This window comes from Scyliorhinus torazame, chromosome 1, assembly GCF_047496885.1.
Source record: "Scyliorhinus torazame isolate Kashiwa2021f chromosome 1, sScyTor2.1, whole genome shotgun sequence".
Taxonomy (NCBI): domain Eukaryota; kingdom Metazoa; phylum Chordata; class Chondrichthyes; order Carcharhiniformes; family Scyliorhinidae; genus Scyliorhinus; species Scyliorhinus torazame.
In genome coordinates, this window is record NC_092707.1 from 246000643 (window position 1) to 246013439 (window position 12797).

General features: G+C 47.7%; 2 protein-coding genes and 1 pseudogene across 4 annotated transcripts in view; all 3 read left to right on the top strand.

Annotated features, from left to right (window-relative positions):
- Positions 1–12797, top strand: part of tmem178a (transmembrane protein 178a) — a 67473-nt gene that overhangs the window by 16361 nt on the left and 38315 nt on the right. The gene's annotated exons all lie outside the window — the stretch shown is intronic.
- Positions 8669–9241, top strand: LOC140429154 (dermatan-sulfate epimerase-like). Its single transcript, XM_072515793.1, has one exon. The coding sequence runs from the start codon at positions 8720–8722 to the stop codon at positions 9239–9241; it is 522 nt and encodes a 173-aa protein (XP_072371894.1). The 5' UTR covers positions 8669–8719.
- Positions 9362–12113, top strand: LOC140420194 (dermatan-sulfate epimerase pseudogene; annotated as a pseudogene).

The window sequence follows — 12797 nt, forward strand, 5'->3', positions numbered from 1 at the left end:
TCTTGGTGTTCTACTCCTATAGAAGGGCCTGGCAGCATTTGCCAACTCATCCAGAGTTAGCAGTTTGTCTAGACTCTCCTGTTCGTTGTCATCAAAGACCTACGTGATAGAGGACAGAAAGGACTGGAATACTATGATGTCTGTGGACTTTACATTTAAAATCCACCGTAAAAGGATGTTCTGATCATTCAGATGACAGGCTGTCATCATGTTCAGAGTTCTCTGTGTACCTTTTGGAAGAGGAAATGCAAGCACGTCTCATCTAGCTCCACGGAGCAGACTCTGGGTGGAAGATAATCTTGGAGACTTGCGCAGTGAAAATCGAGGCCAACTGACCATTCACCTCTTGGTGATCCTCCTTAACATCAACCCCCACCAACTGCAAAAGGAGCAGATTCTGCATGGTTATCTGGAATTGAGATATTTTCCTCTTTCTCTTTCTCTCTCTCTCATCTTTTGAACACTTTTGAGACTGAACAATTTCTTGATTTTCAACTTAGTCGCTTCCCACCTGAATGTCAAGGTCTCAAAGTGAGATTTCATGGCTCTCCAATCTTTGTAATATTTTTTGAGTTCTTCCGTGTTTTCTGAGATTGGCAATTTCAGTCCAGCTTCCATATCCCCCTGCCAGTTCTCTGGTCTTCCTGTAGGTAATAGTCAGACAGTAGGAGGCAGTGGTCAGAGAAGCATACCAGATTGATGTCAGCGGATCTGATCGTGAATCTGCAGGATACAAATAGAACTCCAATCCTGGAACCAACTACGGCAACAATTTGGCCTGACCAAAATGTCGGACAAAGCTCCCATCTGCAGCAACCATATGTTCACATCAGCGCTGACTGACGCCACCTTTAAAAAGTGGGGACAGGACGGAGGGACACCGACAGTTAGGGACCTATACACGGACGGCAGGATCGCAACAATGGACAAACTGACAGAGAAATTCCAGCTAGCCAGGGGGAACGAGCTAAGGTGCCTGCAACTCAAAAAACTTCCTACGAAAGGAGACGAAGACGTATCCACAACCGCCACGACAGACATTACTGGAGAAGTTACTGGACACAAGCATCCTAGATAAAGAGAATTGTAGCGACATGTATGACCGACTGGCAGAGAAAGGGCCGACACCGTACTGGACGCAACAAGAAAGAAATGGGAGGAAGACCTGGGCATTGAAATAGGGTGGGGACTCTGGAGCGAAGCACTGCATAGGGTTAACTCCGCCTCCACGTGCGCAAGGCTCAGCCTGACGCAATTAAAAGTGGTACATGGAGCCCACTTAACAAGAACCCATATGAGTAGGTTCTTCCCGGAGGTGGAGGATAGATGCGAACGGTGCCAAGGTGGCCCGGCCAACCACGCCCACATGTTCTGGTCTTGGCCCAGACTTGCTCGGTACTGGTCAGCCTTCTTCGAGGTAGTGTCCAAAGTGGTGGGGGTGAGGGTGGAGCCATGCCCGAATGTGGCGGTCTTCGGGGTTTCAGACCAGCCAGATCTATTCCTGAGAGGAGGGCGGACGCCCTTGCCTTTGCCTCCCTCATCGCCCGCCGTAGAATCCTGTTCGGTGGCGGTCAGCAGCACCACCCAAAGCTGCAGACTGGCTGTCCGACCTCTCGGAATTTCTCCAAATGGAGAAAATCAAATTCGCCATCCGCGGGTCAGACGACGCCTTCCACAGAACGTGGGAGCCATTCACCCAATTGTTCCGGGACCTGTTGTGGCCAATGAACAAGCAGAAGAATAGCCAGGTCGCCAAGAATCAGGGGAAAGTTGCCGAGGTGGGGGAAGGAGGGATAGACCCGGGGGTGGGGGGGGGGATAGCATCTAAACCTAAGAGAAAAGAAAGACGAACCACAGGAGAAGGGGAGGGGGGGGGGGGGGGAAGGGGGCAGGAGGGGGGGGGGGAAGGGGGCAGGAGGGGGGGGGAAGAGGGATGAGACAGGGAACAATAGAGGGGAACCAGTGAGGTGGGGGGGAGGCATGGGAATGACAGCCGGAAGGAGGGCATGGGAAACGATAACAAACTTGGCATCTACAGGAGCAGAGAACAAGGAAAATCCGGGCGAAAGACGGGGCGAACGGCTGAAGTGGAGGTGATCGCGAGACGACAACGGCAGCAAAAACCGTCCGGGAGAAGCAAGCGACAACACCAACACCAGATCCATTCGCGTATTGCCCTCTGTAATTGTTTCCCCGGCGCCCAAATGTGTATGTACCCCCCCAGTGTCCCCCCCCCACAAACAGATGCCCACTTCTGTGCTAAAAACAATATTGCCAATTGTACAGAGCTGCTGTTGTTGAGCTAGCGCATAATACCCCATCAGTTATTTTATTCTAACTTTTTTAGTTGTTGTTTGTTTTGTTTTTTGTGTGTATTCCCTTCTCTTCTATGTATATATATATATATATATGTATTCTATTTTATGTACATAACGTAAATATATTTTGTTCAAAAACCCAATAAAAAACATTTATTAAGAAAAAGAATACAAATAGGAAGTCTACCCTGGAACAGGCAGATCTGTCTGGCCTCATCCACGTGTGTCTACACTGAACCCCATCTGCAAAGTTGCTTAAAATGTTGTGCAGCTTTGCAGCTTTTACTGTATCCACAGGAGGCGGCGTCCAGTTTGCTGTCAGCCCTGCTGGGTCGTCCAGCTGCATTGATGATGCAGTTAAAGTCACTGCCGAGAGTGACTGCCTGGATGTTGCCAGCATCAGTAGGAGTTGATAGAGGACAGCCAGCTGCTCACTGTTTTGAGCTGGAGCATATACGTTAATTAGTGGGAGGGGAACAATATTGTGAATTACATCTTCTACAAGGAAGCGCCTGCCCATCACCTCCATATCTTTAGAGATGGTGAAGTCACCTCCCCCACAGTAGAATGCTCAGGCTGGAGGAACAGGAATTGTTTCTTCCTGACCAAATCAGTACTCTACAGGGACCGCCATTGTGACCATTCTATCTGGGTGCTGAGGTGCCATGTCCCACACTCCTGCAGAAAGAGCAGGACAGCTTTGATCTTGACAAGGTACCCCAAGGCCAAAACACACTGCATAACAGACTTAATGCAATGTACATTAATGGAAGCAATCTTTAGCCTAATTTTGGAGCATTTTGTCACTTACCAGACCCATTGATTAATTGTTCTAGCCCTTGAGTGTGCTCCCGCATGCCCATGGTGTTCACCAAGTCTCACTTTTGTCGGGCTTAGAAGGTCATCCTGGTCTGCCCCATTAGTGTTGTTCCACCCGCGTGCCATCAGGGGAGTCGTGCAAACGGGGTTTGGTCTGCCCTCCATTCAGGATGTGGGTATCGCTGGCTAGGCCAGCACTTGTTGCCCATCACTACAATCTCTCTCCTGCATTCTCAACCTCTCTTGTGTTATTGGAAAACATTCAATCTAAATTTATCTGAGTAAAGCTTTTGAAATGTGTCCTGGTGTTTTATCTATAATTTTAAAAATTCTTTCATGGGATGTGGGTGTCACTGGCTTTTGATGTCCATCCCTAATTGCCCTTGAACTGAGTGGTTTGCTCGGCCATTTCACAGGACAGTTAAGAAAATAATAAAGACAGGAAATGCTGGAAAAACTCAGTAGGTCTGGCAGCATCTGGAGATAGAAACAAAGTTAACGTTTTGAGTCCGTATGACTTTTATTTTTCAGAATCAGCCACATTATTGTGGGTCTGGAGTCACATGTAGATCATGATAAGGACAGCAGATTTCATTAACTAGATAGGTTTTTACAATAATTGATGGTTTCATGGTCGCCATTACTGAGACTAGCTTTTCAATTCCAGGTTTATTCATTTAATTTAAATTCCACCAGCTGTCACGGTGGGATTTGAAGCCATGTCCTTAGAGTATTAGCTTGGGCCACTGGGATTAACTAATTGACGTTACCATCTCCCCAGTTGTTTGAATGAAGCTATAAGACAGAACGTGATAGGAGCAGAATAAAAATATTGCATTGGAAAAACTGACTGAACTGTTGTAACTTGTGAAATTCAGCACAGTATCTCAGGCTATATATATCCAAATTCAGATCACAGCGTCACAGCTCGAGATTAGTTGCAAGTAACGCAGATATTACGACACAATAAATAATTCAATGGATAACATGTTAATGTGAAATAAACATTTTAAAAATGTGCTACCATTTTGTTTGGACACTGACTATGGTCATTATTTTAGTTACAGGCAAAGAATGTATTGGAGCCTGGTGGCCAGATTGTGCAATGATGGTGTATTATACTGTGTATAAAATGGCAGCTTTTGTGCATCATTCAACAACATCTTTAACATTAAAAAATACATAGGAACAGGAGTAGACTATTTAGCCCCTTGAACCAATTAAGCCATCCAATGAGATTACGGCTGAGCTGTGACCTAGCTCCATGTGCCCATCTTTGTTCCATATCCCTTAATACCTTTTGATAAACAAAAAATCCATCAATCTCTGATTTAAAATGAGCAGTTCATAGTGGAACAGAGTATCAAACTTCTAGCACCCTTTGTGCGTAGACTTGAAAGGTCTGGCTCTAAACTTTACAGTCCTTCACCCACTGTGGTAATAGTTTATCTCTATCAACCCTCTGACCCAGGTATCCCAGAAGATGCTCTGGGGGACCCCCCAGAAGTTCACACACAAAGACTGTATGGCAATTGTCTGGGAAGTTCAAACTTCTGACAGGAAAGTACCCTACACTTAGGAACCATCCAAAACTTTAAATTGAAGACTTTGGATGGTTCGGATTCTCTTAACAGAATAGTTCCGCAGGAAAAGTTAGTAGAAGTGTTAAAACTACTTCTAACTCCTGGGTAACTATAGTACTTACCCTACCGCCAGCAGCCCATTGCACATCCTAACTACACCTCCCTCCACTACCCCCCCCCCTCCACATGGACCCCCTGACTACCCCCACACCCGACTATCCCACCCCAGCCTCACACCTCCAACTACTCCCTCTGCACATCCTCGACTACCCTCCTGACCCTACCAATCCACCCTACCCAGCCACTGATCCATTCTACCACCTCACCCACTTGCCTTCTCCCTGACTCCTTTAAACTTACCAGCTTAGGGGCAGCATGGTGACACAGTGGTTAGCACTGCTGCCCATGGTGCTGAGGACCTGGGTTCGATCCTGGCCCCGGATTACTGTCCGTCCGTGTGGAGTTTGCACATTCTCCCGGTGTCTGCGTGGGTCTCAACCCCACAACCCAAAGATGCGCAGGGTAGGTGGATTGGCCACGCTAAATCGTCTCTTAAATGAAAAAAGAATAATTGCGTACTCTAAATTTTTTTTATTTTTTAAACCTACCTGCTTAGCCCCCCCCCCCCCCCCCAAAAAAAAAGACTGTTACCCTGCACAGAGTAGCCCAGGAGTCGGTACACTGTATATTTCTGATCCGGCCTGAGTCAAGGTCAGATGAGAAATGTCCAGCTCCCAACTAAGGTAAGTAAAGATGCGCAGAGTGGCAATCTGACTGTGATTGCCACTCCTCGAGTTCTGACCCAATAAGTTTCCCATATAATACATGGCACATGTCCTGGGTTTAACATATAATGGATGGTGAGTCGAAGAATACAAATCTCTGTGCCATAAAATATATCGGGTCCACCGAATGTCAAACAAAAAATGGCATGAGAAGCTGGAGGACCTGGAGAATAGGTCAAGGAGGCAGAACCTGCGGATTCTGGAGAGAGGCCAATGCCCTCTGTGGAGACTGGATGTAGGACTATTGGCGGATGAGGAGTTCTGTGGGCGGATTCGGCGGGGTATCCAAAGCTATGCGGAGCCCAATGATACTGGGGAGGTTTCAGTGAGTGTGGTCTGGGAGGCGCTGAAGGCAGTTATCAGGAGGGAGCTAATTTCAGTCAGGGCCCACAAGGAGAAGAGGGACAGGATGGAGAGGGAGAGGTTGGTGGGGGAGATACTTAGGGTGGACAGGAGGTATGCGGAATCCCCCGAGGAGGGGTTGTTAAAGGAGCGCCGGAGTCTGCAGGCGGAGTTTGATCTGCTTACCATGGGGAAGGCTGAGGCTCAATTGAGGAAGGTACAAGGAGTGGTGTACGAGTATGGGGAGAAGGCAAGCAGGATGCTGGCGCATCAACTGCGGAAGAGAGAGGCGGCCAGGGAGATTGGGGGAATTAGGGATGGGGGGATAACACGGTGCTGAGCTCGGCAAGGATCAACGAGGTCTTCAAGGACTTTTATGGCAAATTGTATGAGTCAGAACCCCCGGAGGTGTGGGGAGGGGGGGGGGGGGGGATGAAGCAATTCCTGGACCAACTGAGGTTCCCTAAGGTGGAGGAGGGGCAGGTAGAGGGATTGGGGGCCCCGATTGAGATGGAGGAATTGGTTAAGCGGTTGGAGGGGATGCAGTTGGGCAAAACCCCGGATTGGCATCCCGTAGAATTTTACAGGAAATTCTCAGAGCTGTTGGGTCCGCTATTGTTGAGAACTTTTAACGAGGCTAAGGGAAAGGGAAACCTTCCCCCGACGATGTCGCAAGCTTTGGTCTGTCTTATCCTTAAGCAAGATAAGGACCCGTTGCAATGTGGCTCCTATAGGCCAATTTCGCTCCTTAATGTAGTGCCCAAATTGTTGGCCAAGATCTTGGCCACTAGGATTGAGGACTGTGTCCCGGGAGTGATCAATGAGGATCAGACGGGGTCTGTGAAGGGCAGGCAGTTGAACATGAATGTGCGGAGGCTCCTGAATGTGATTATGATGCCCTTGGAAGGGGGAGACGCAGAAGTGGTAGCGGCAATGGATGCGGAGAAAGCCTTCGATCAGGTGGAGTGGGAGTACCTGTGGGACGTGTTAGGCAGAATTGGGTTTGGAGAGGAATTTATAGGGTGGGTTAAATTGTCGTATCAGGCCCCGGTAGCGAGTGTGTCGACGAACCGGCTGCGGTCGGAGTACTTTAGGTTACATCGAGGAACGAGGCAGGGGTGCCCCCTGCCCCCCCTGCTGTTTGCCCTGGCGATCGAGGCGTTGGCCATGGCGTTGAGGGAGTCCAGAAAGTGGAGGGGCTGGTTCGGGGGGGGAGCATCGGGTTTCATTGTATGCGAATGACCTGCTCCTGTACATTGCGGATCCGGTGGAGGGGTTGGGGGAGGTCATGCAGACCCTTAGCGATTTCGTGGACTTTTCGGGGTATAAGCTGAATGTTGGAAAAAGCGAGCTTTTTGTGACACATGCGAGGGGCCAGGAAAAGAGACTGAGAGAGCTACCGCTCAAGATGGTGAAGAGGAGCTTTCGCTACTTGGGCATACAGGTGGCTAAGAGTTGGGATGCCCTGCACAAGCTCAATTTAGCGCGGCTGGTGGATCAGATGGAGGAGGACTTTAAGAGGTGGGACATGCTGCCGCTTTCCCTGGCGGGCAGGGTGCAGTCTGTGAAAATGACGGTCCTCCCCAGGTTCTTGTTCGCCTTCCAGTGCCTTCCAATCCTCATCCCCAAGTCCTTTTTCAAGCGGGTAAACGGGAGTATTACGGGATTTGTGTGGGCAAACAAGACCCCGCGTGTTAAGAGACTGTTCTTAGGTTCTCACTCACTCACTTTCCTCTATTTCAACTTCCACTTACTCTTCCCCCTCACTCCCGCTTCCACTCTTCTCCCTCATTCTCCGCTCCCTCACTTTCCCTTGCTCTCTTCTCCTCATCCTCCTCTCCCTTACTCTCCCTTCCACTCTTCTCCCTCAATCTCACTCCCCCTTACTTTTCCCCATCATTCTCTTCCCCCCCCACTCCCCCTTGCTCTCTTCTCCCTAACTCACTGGCCCTTACTCTTCTCCCTCATTCCTCCCTCTTTCATTCCCTCTTGCTCTCTTCTCCCTCACTCCGTGCCCCCTACTCTTCTTCACTCTCCTCTCTCACTTTCCCTTGCACTCTTCTCCCTCACTCACCCCATTACTCTCCTCCCTCACTTTCCTCTCCCTCACTCCTTCTTGCTCTCTTCTCCCTCACTCAGTGCCCCCTATTCTTCTCTGTCATTCCTCCCTCCTTCACTCCCTCTTGCTCTCTTCCCCCTCACTCACTTCCCCTAACTCTTCTCCCTTACTCTCCTCTCCCTCACTTTTCCTTGCACTCTTCTCCCTCACTCTCCTCTCCCTCACTCTCCCTTCCACTCTTCTCCTTCAATCGCTTCCCCTTACTCTTCTCCCTCAGTCTCCTCTCCCTCACACCCCCATGCACTCTTCTCCCTCCCTCACTCTCCCAACTTTCCCCTCACTGCCTCCCAGCCACTCATCTGTTGCTGGTGACGTTGCCGTTCCCCTCCTCCTTACTGTTACACTGAGAGTTCTGGTGGGCTCCCGCCCTCACCATCAGCTGGAAATGCACCGCCTTTGGGAATAGCAGCGCTCAGCGCCCTTTCTCTCCGCCTTACCTCCGGATCCCACCTCCTGGGATCAAAACAAAACCGGATACCACCTCGCATCCATCGGGATCCACAGCGGAAAATAAAAGGGAGGAGGCAGTGGCATAGTGGTATCCTCACTGGACTCGTAATCCAGAGACTAGCCCCTCACCGGTCGCGGAATCGGTGAGGAGTCTGCGCCAATTTATTCATCGTAAAACGTCCACTAATTCTCCATTCGAGCTGGCCATTAGCTGTTGAAACGGAGAATCCAGCCCTCCATGTTTTGTACAGAGTTATTGAAGATGATTTGGTCGGAAGTCGGGTTTGGGGATCTGATGCCACAATGAAGACATACACACATGGTGTACCAGTCGTATTTTTCATCAATTTGTTCTGCTCTCTATTAGCATTCACTGTAAGTGACAAATCTGGTGGTCGCATCCACTTCATGAATGGGAATTATGATGGTCACCCCATGCTATACTTCACTAAAGGAGATGTGGAGGATCTGCGGCTCAAGGCAAGAAGCACTCACCGGCACATTGCGAACAAAATTCGGGATGCAGGACAGATCATGCTATCAAGCCCAAAGGAGTACTTACCTCCCTGGGATCCTAAACATTTCAGTGCCCGTTGGAATGAAATCTATGGCAACAATCTGGGAGTACTGGCTATGTTCTGTGTACTGTTTCCTGAAAGAACCGATGCTGTGGAGTTTGCGATGAACTACATGGAGAGGATGGCATCTCAGCCTATTCCTCAGCCAATAAAGAAAAATATCCTATATGCCTTCTTCACCACCTTGTCAACCTCTCCTGCTACCATCAGGCATCTGTGGACATGCACTCCATGGTTCCTCTTGTAACTTGTTTTTATACCATAATACAAAATGTTGATTGTACTATGCATCCCCATATTGAGGAGAGGATAACCCCAGCCAAGAATCAAGATCAAGTGCTTCCCAAAACAAGTGGTATGAGGCTGGTGAAAGATGCTCCGTGGGATGAGGTTCCACTGGCTCACTCACTGGTGAGTTTTGCCACTGCATATGACTTCTTGTATGAACAACTGAACAAAACTCAACAGGAGACATATCTGGAGGTCATCGCTGATGCCTCTCGCTACATGTATGAAAAATCTTACAGCCGAGGATGGGGATTTCAATATATCCACAACCATCAACCAACCAACTGTGTGGCCTTGTTGACAGGAAGCCTCGTTCTCATGAATCAAGGTTATCTCCAAGAAGCTTACTTATGGACAAAACAAGTCCTTGCTATTCTGGAGAAATCGATGGTCCTACTAAAGGATATTAAGGATGGCTCCTTGTATGAAGGCGTGGCTTATGGCAGTTACACCACCAGATCCCTATTCCAGTATATGTTTCTTGTACAAAAGCACTTCAATATCAGTCACTTTGATAACCCCTGGATCAAACAGCATTTTGCTTTCTACTATAGGACTGTTCTACCGGGCTTTAGAAGAACTGTGGCTATTGCTGATTCCAACTACAACTGGTTCTACGGGCCTGAAAGTCAATTGGTGTTTCTGGATACCTACGTACTGCGCAATGGCAGTGGCAACTGGTTAGCAGAGCAAATCAGAAAGAATCGAATACGGGAGGGACCGGGCACACCAGCAAAAGGACAGAGACGGTGCACACTCCACACTGAATTTCTGTGGTAAGGTACGATGGCTCTCTTGCTCCAGTCCCACCTCTGGATTATGGGTTACCAAAATTGCATTATTTCGAAGATTGGGGCGTTGTGACCTATGGAGGGGCTGTACCAGCGGAAGTTACCCGACCCTTCCTGTCCTTCAAATCGGGTAAACTGGGCGGACGTGCAATCTACGACATAGTGCATCAGAAGCAATATTCACAGTGGATTAATGGCTGGAAGAATTTCAATGCTGGTCACGAACATCCTGATCAGAACTCTTTCACGTTTGCACCCAATGGTGTGCCTTTCATCACGGAGGCTTTGTATGGCCCCAAATACACGTTCCTCAACAATGCATTAATGTTCCTTCCAGACACGGCAGACACCTGTTTCAGCCCATGGGTAGGGCAAGTGACAGAAGCTTGTAACTCAAAGTGGTTGGAATATAAACATGGCATTTCAGGGGATTGTCGTGGTCAGGTCACTGCAGCTTTCGAGCAGAATGGAGTAGTCTTTATCAGAGGGGAAGCAGCAGGCGCTTACAGTCCTAACCTGAAACTGAAGAGTTCCCAAAGGAACCTCCTCCTTCTACAACCCCAGCTTTTACTCCTAGTGGATCAGATCGACTTACACGAAGACAGCCCCCTTGAAAAAGTGAGTGCATTTTTCCATAACACAGATGTAGCCTTTGAGGAAATATCTGAAGATTGGGTGAATGGAGCATTTATTAGACAAAAGGATGGTCAGTATACAATGTTCTGGATGGATGATAAAGGCAACAGTGAAAAGGCTGGACTGGCATTCAAAACTTACCCCCGTGGATACCCAGTCACCAGAACAGCCTATATCTTCTTTGGACCTTCTGTGGAGATTCAAAGCTTTAGCATTCGAGGAGATTTGGATCGAGTAGATGTATATCTAGCAACAAATGAAAAAACCTATACAGTTTATCTCTTAACTGGGGAAACTTCCATGAAACCACTGTTTGCTATGGTACTAGCCGACCGCCAGAAAATTGTGTTTGACAGAGCTTCTGCAATCAGGGATGCTTCAGTGCAGGAGGTGGAAGATTACATGACCGTTGTTGAGGAAAATCTTCAACATGCAAAACCCGTGTTTCAGCAGCTAGAAAAGCAAATCTTGGCCCAAGTCCTGAACACCGATAACTTTCGAAAGATGGCCGAGCGGCTTCTAAAACTATCGGACAAAAAGAAGACCGAGGAAGCTGTTGAAAAGTTATTTTCTGTCTCGTTTGGACGAGGCAAGGCCAAAAAAATGTAAAAAGGAAAAGGTGATGGTGATAAATTTCCCAACAACCTTCCAGATATTTTTGCACAAATTGAAATGAATGAGAAAAGGGAACGGAAGAAGTTGCTGCAAAAAGTGCAAGAAGAAACTTCCGATGAGAGAAATGAGGAAGTGAAGGAGACTTTTGACTTTTCTGATGTGAAACCAGAACAAGGTACAAATAACAATGTAAAACCTGGTTCGGTCAAACCAGGAGCCACTGTTCGAAGCACTGCACAATCCCTTTCGGCTTCCTACACAAGAGTTTTCTTAATTTTAAATATAGCAACCTTCTTTTTCCTGTTAGCTTTACAGCTAATTCGTTTTCAGAAAGCTCCAAGCTTGTACGCCCAAAGATTTCTCTACGCAGTGCTTCTACTGGATAGCTTTGTACTGCTTTGTTTGTACTCCTCTTGTTCCCAAGCACAGTGCTAGACTAAGGAAGCCATCTCATGAAAGACTAAATAAAAGTGCAGTACTATTACTAAACTGAGTGTATAACGCAAGTACAAGATTTCCAGATGCATTTTAACAGATTTTTACGAGAAGATACTTAACAGGAAAGCCAAAGATTTGATGAATCCCTGTTAAAAATGCAGATAAGTGGAAGAATTATTATCTCCACACTCCTATTATCTGCCATCCTGATTATCTACCAGATTTTTCCCAGGTCAAGGCCTTGATTGACGATGCCTCATTGCACAGCTACTTGTGTTATTTGTATTTCACCCCCTTTTCTTGTTGAGTAAAACAACATAATGTTTCTTTTATTATTGTACTGTAGTCACCTTCATTTGGGCAGCACGGTAGCACAAGTGGATAGCACTGTGGCTTCACGGTGCCAGGGTCCCAGGTTCAATTCTCCACTGGTTCATTGTCTGTGCGGAGTCTGCACGTTCTCCCCGTGTGTGCGTGGGTTTCCTCCGGGTGCTCCGGTTTCCTCCCACAGTCCAAAGATGTGCAGGTTAGGTAGATTGGCCATGATAAATTACCCTTAATGACCAAAAAGGTTAGGAGGGGTTATTGGGTTACGGGAATAGGGTGGAAGTGAGGGCTTACGTGGGTCGGTGCAGACTCGATGGGCCGAATGGCCTCCTTCTGCATTGTGTGTTCTGTGTCCTGTGTCCCATTCCAAGTGTTTTGCAGTGTAAGTCCAGAAATCTGTGAAGCAGTGTTAACTCCCAATCTTATCTCCCCCAGGAGGCTTCCTTTCAATAGGTTGGGTCAAAACATTCCAGTTAACAAAAATGGGCCATTATTAGTACAAGCCCATTGTTTTTAAAGGTTTCACTTTGACTTGTCACTACATCGTCTTCATATATAATGTGTGTGTAAATGGTGTTCAGGCGAACCTGTGCCTTCTCTTATTTTTGAAAGTTTTGTATAATTTTATCACCATATGTTTCCCCTGGTAACTGGTGAGTTCTCAGTGAACAGCAATGACTGCACACACAATGTGTATACTAACTGCAG

What these genes read in the sequence shown, in the direction of transcription:
- LOC140429154 (XM_072515793.1), top strand. Translation starts at nt 8,720, where the DNA reads ATGAAGACATACACACATGGTGTACCAGTCGTATTTTTCATCAATTTG.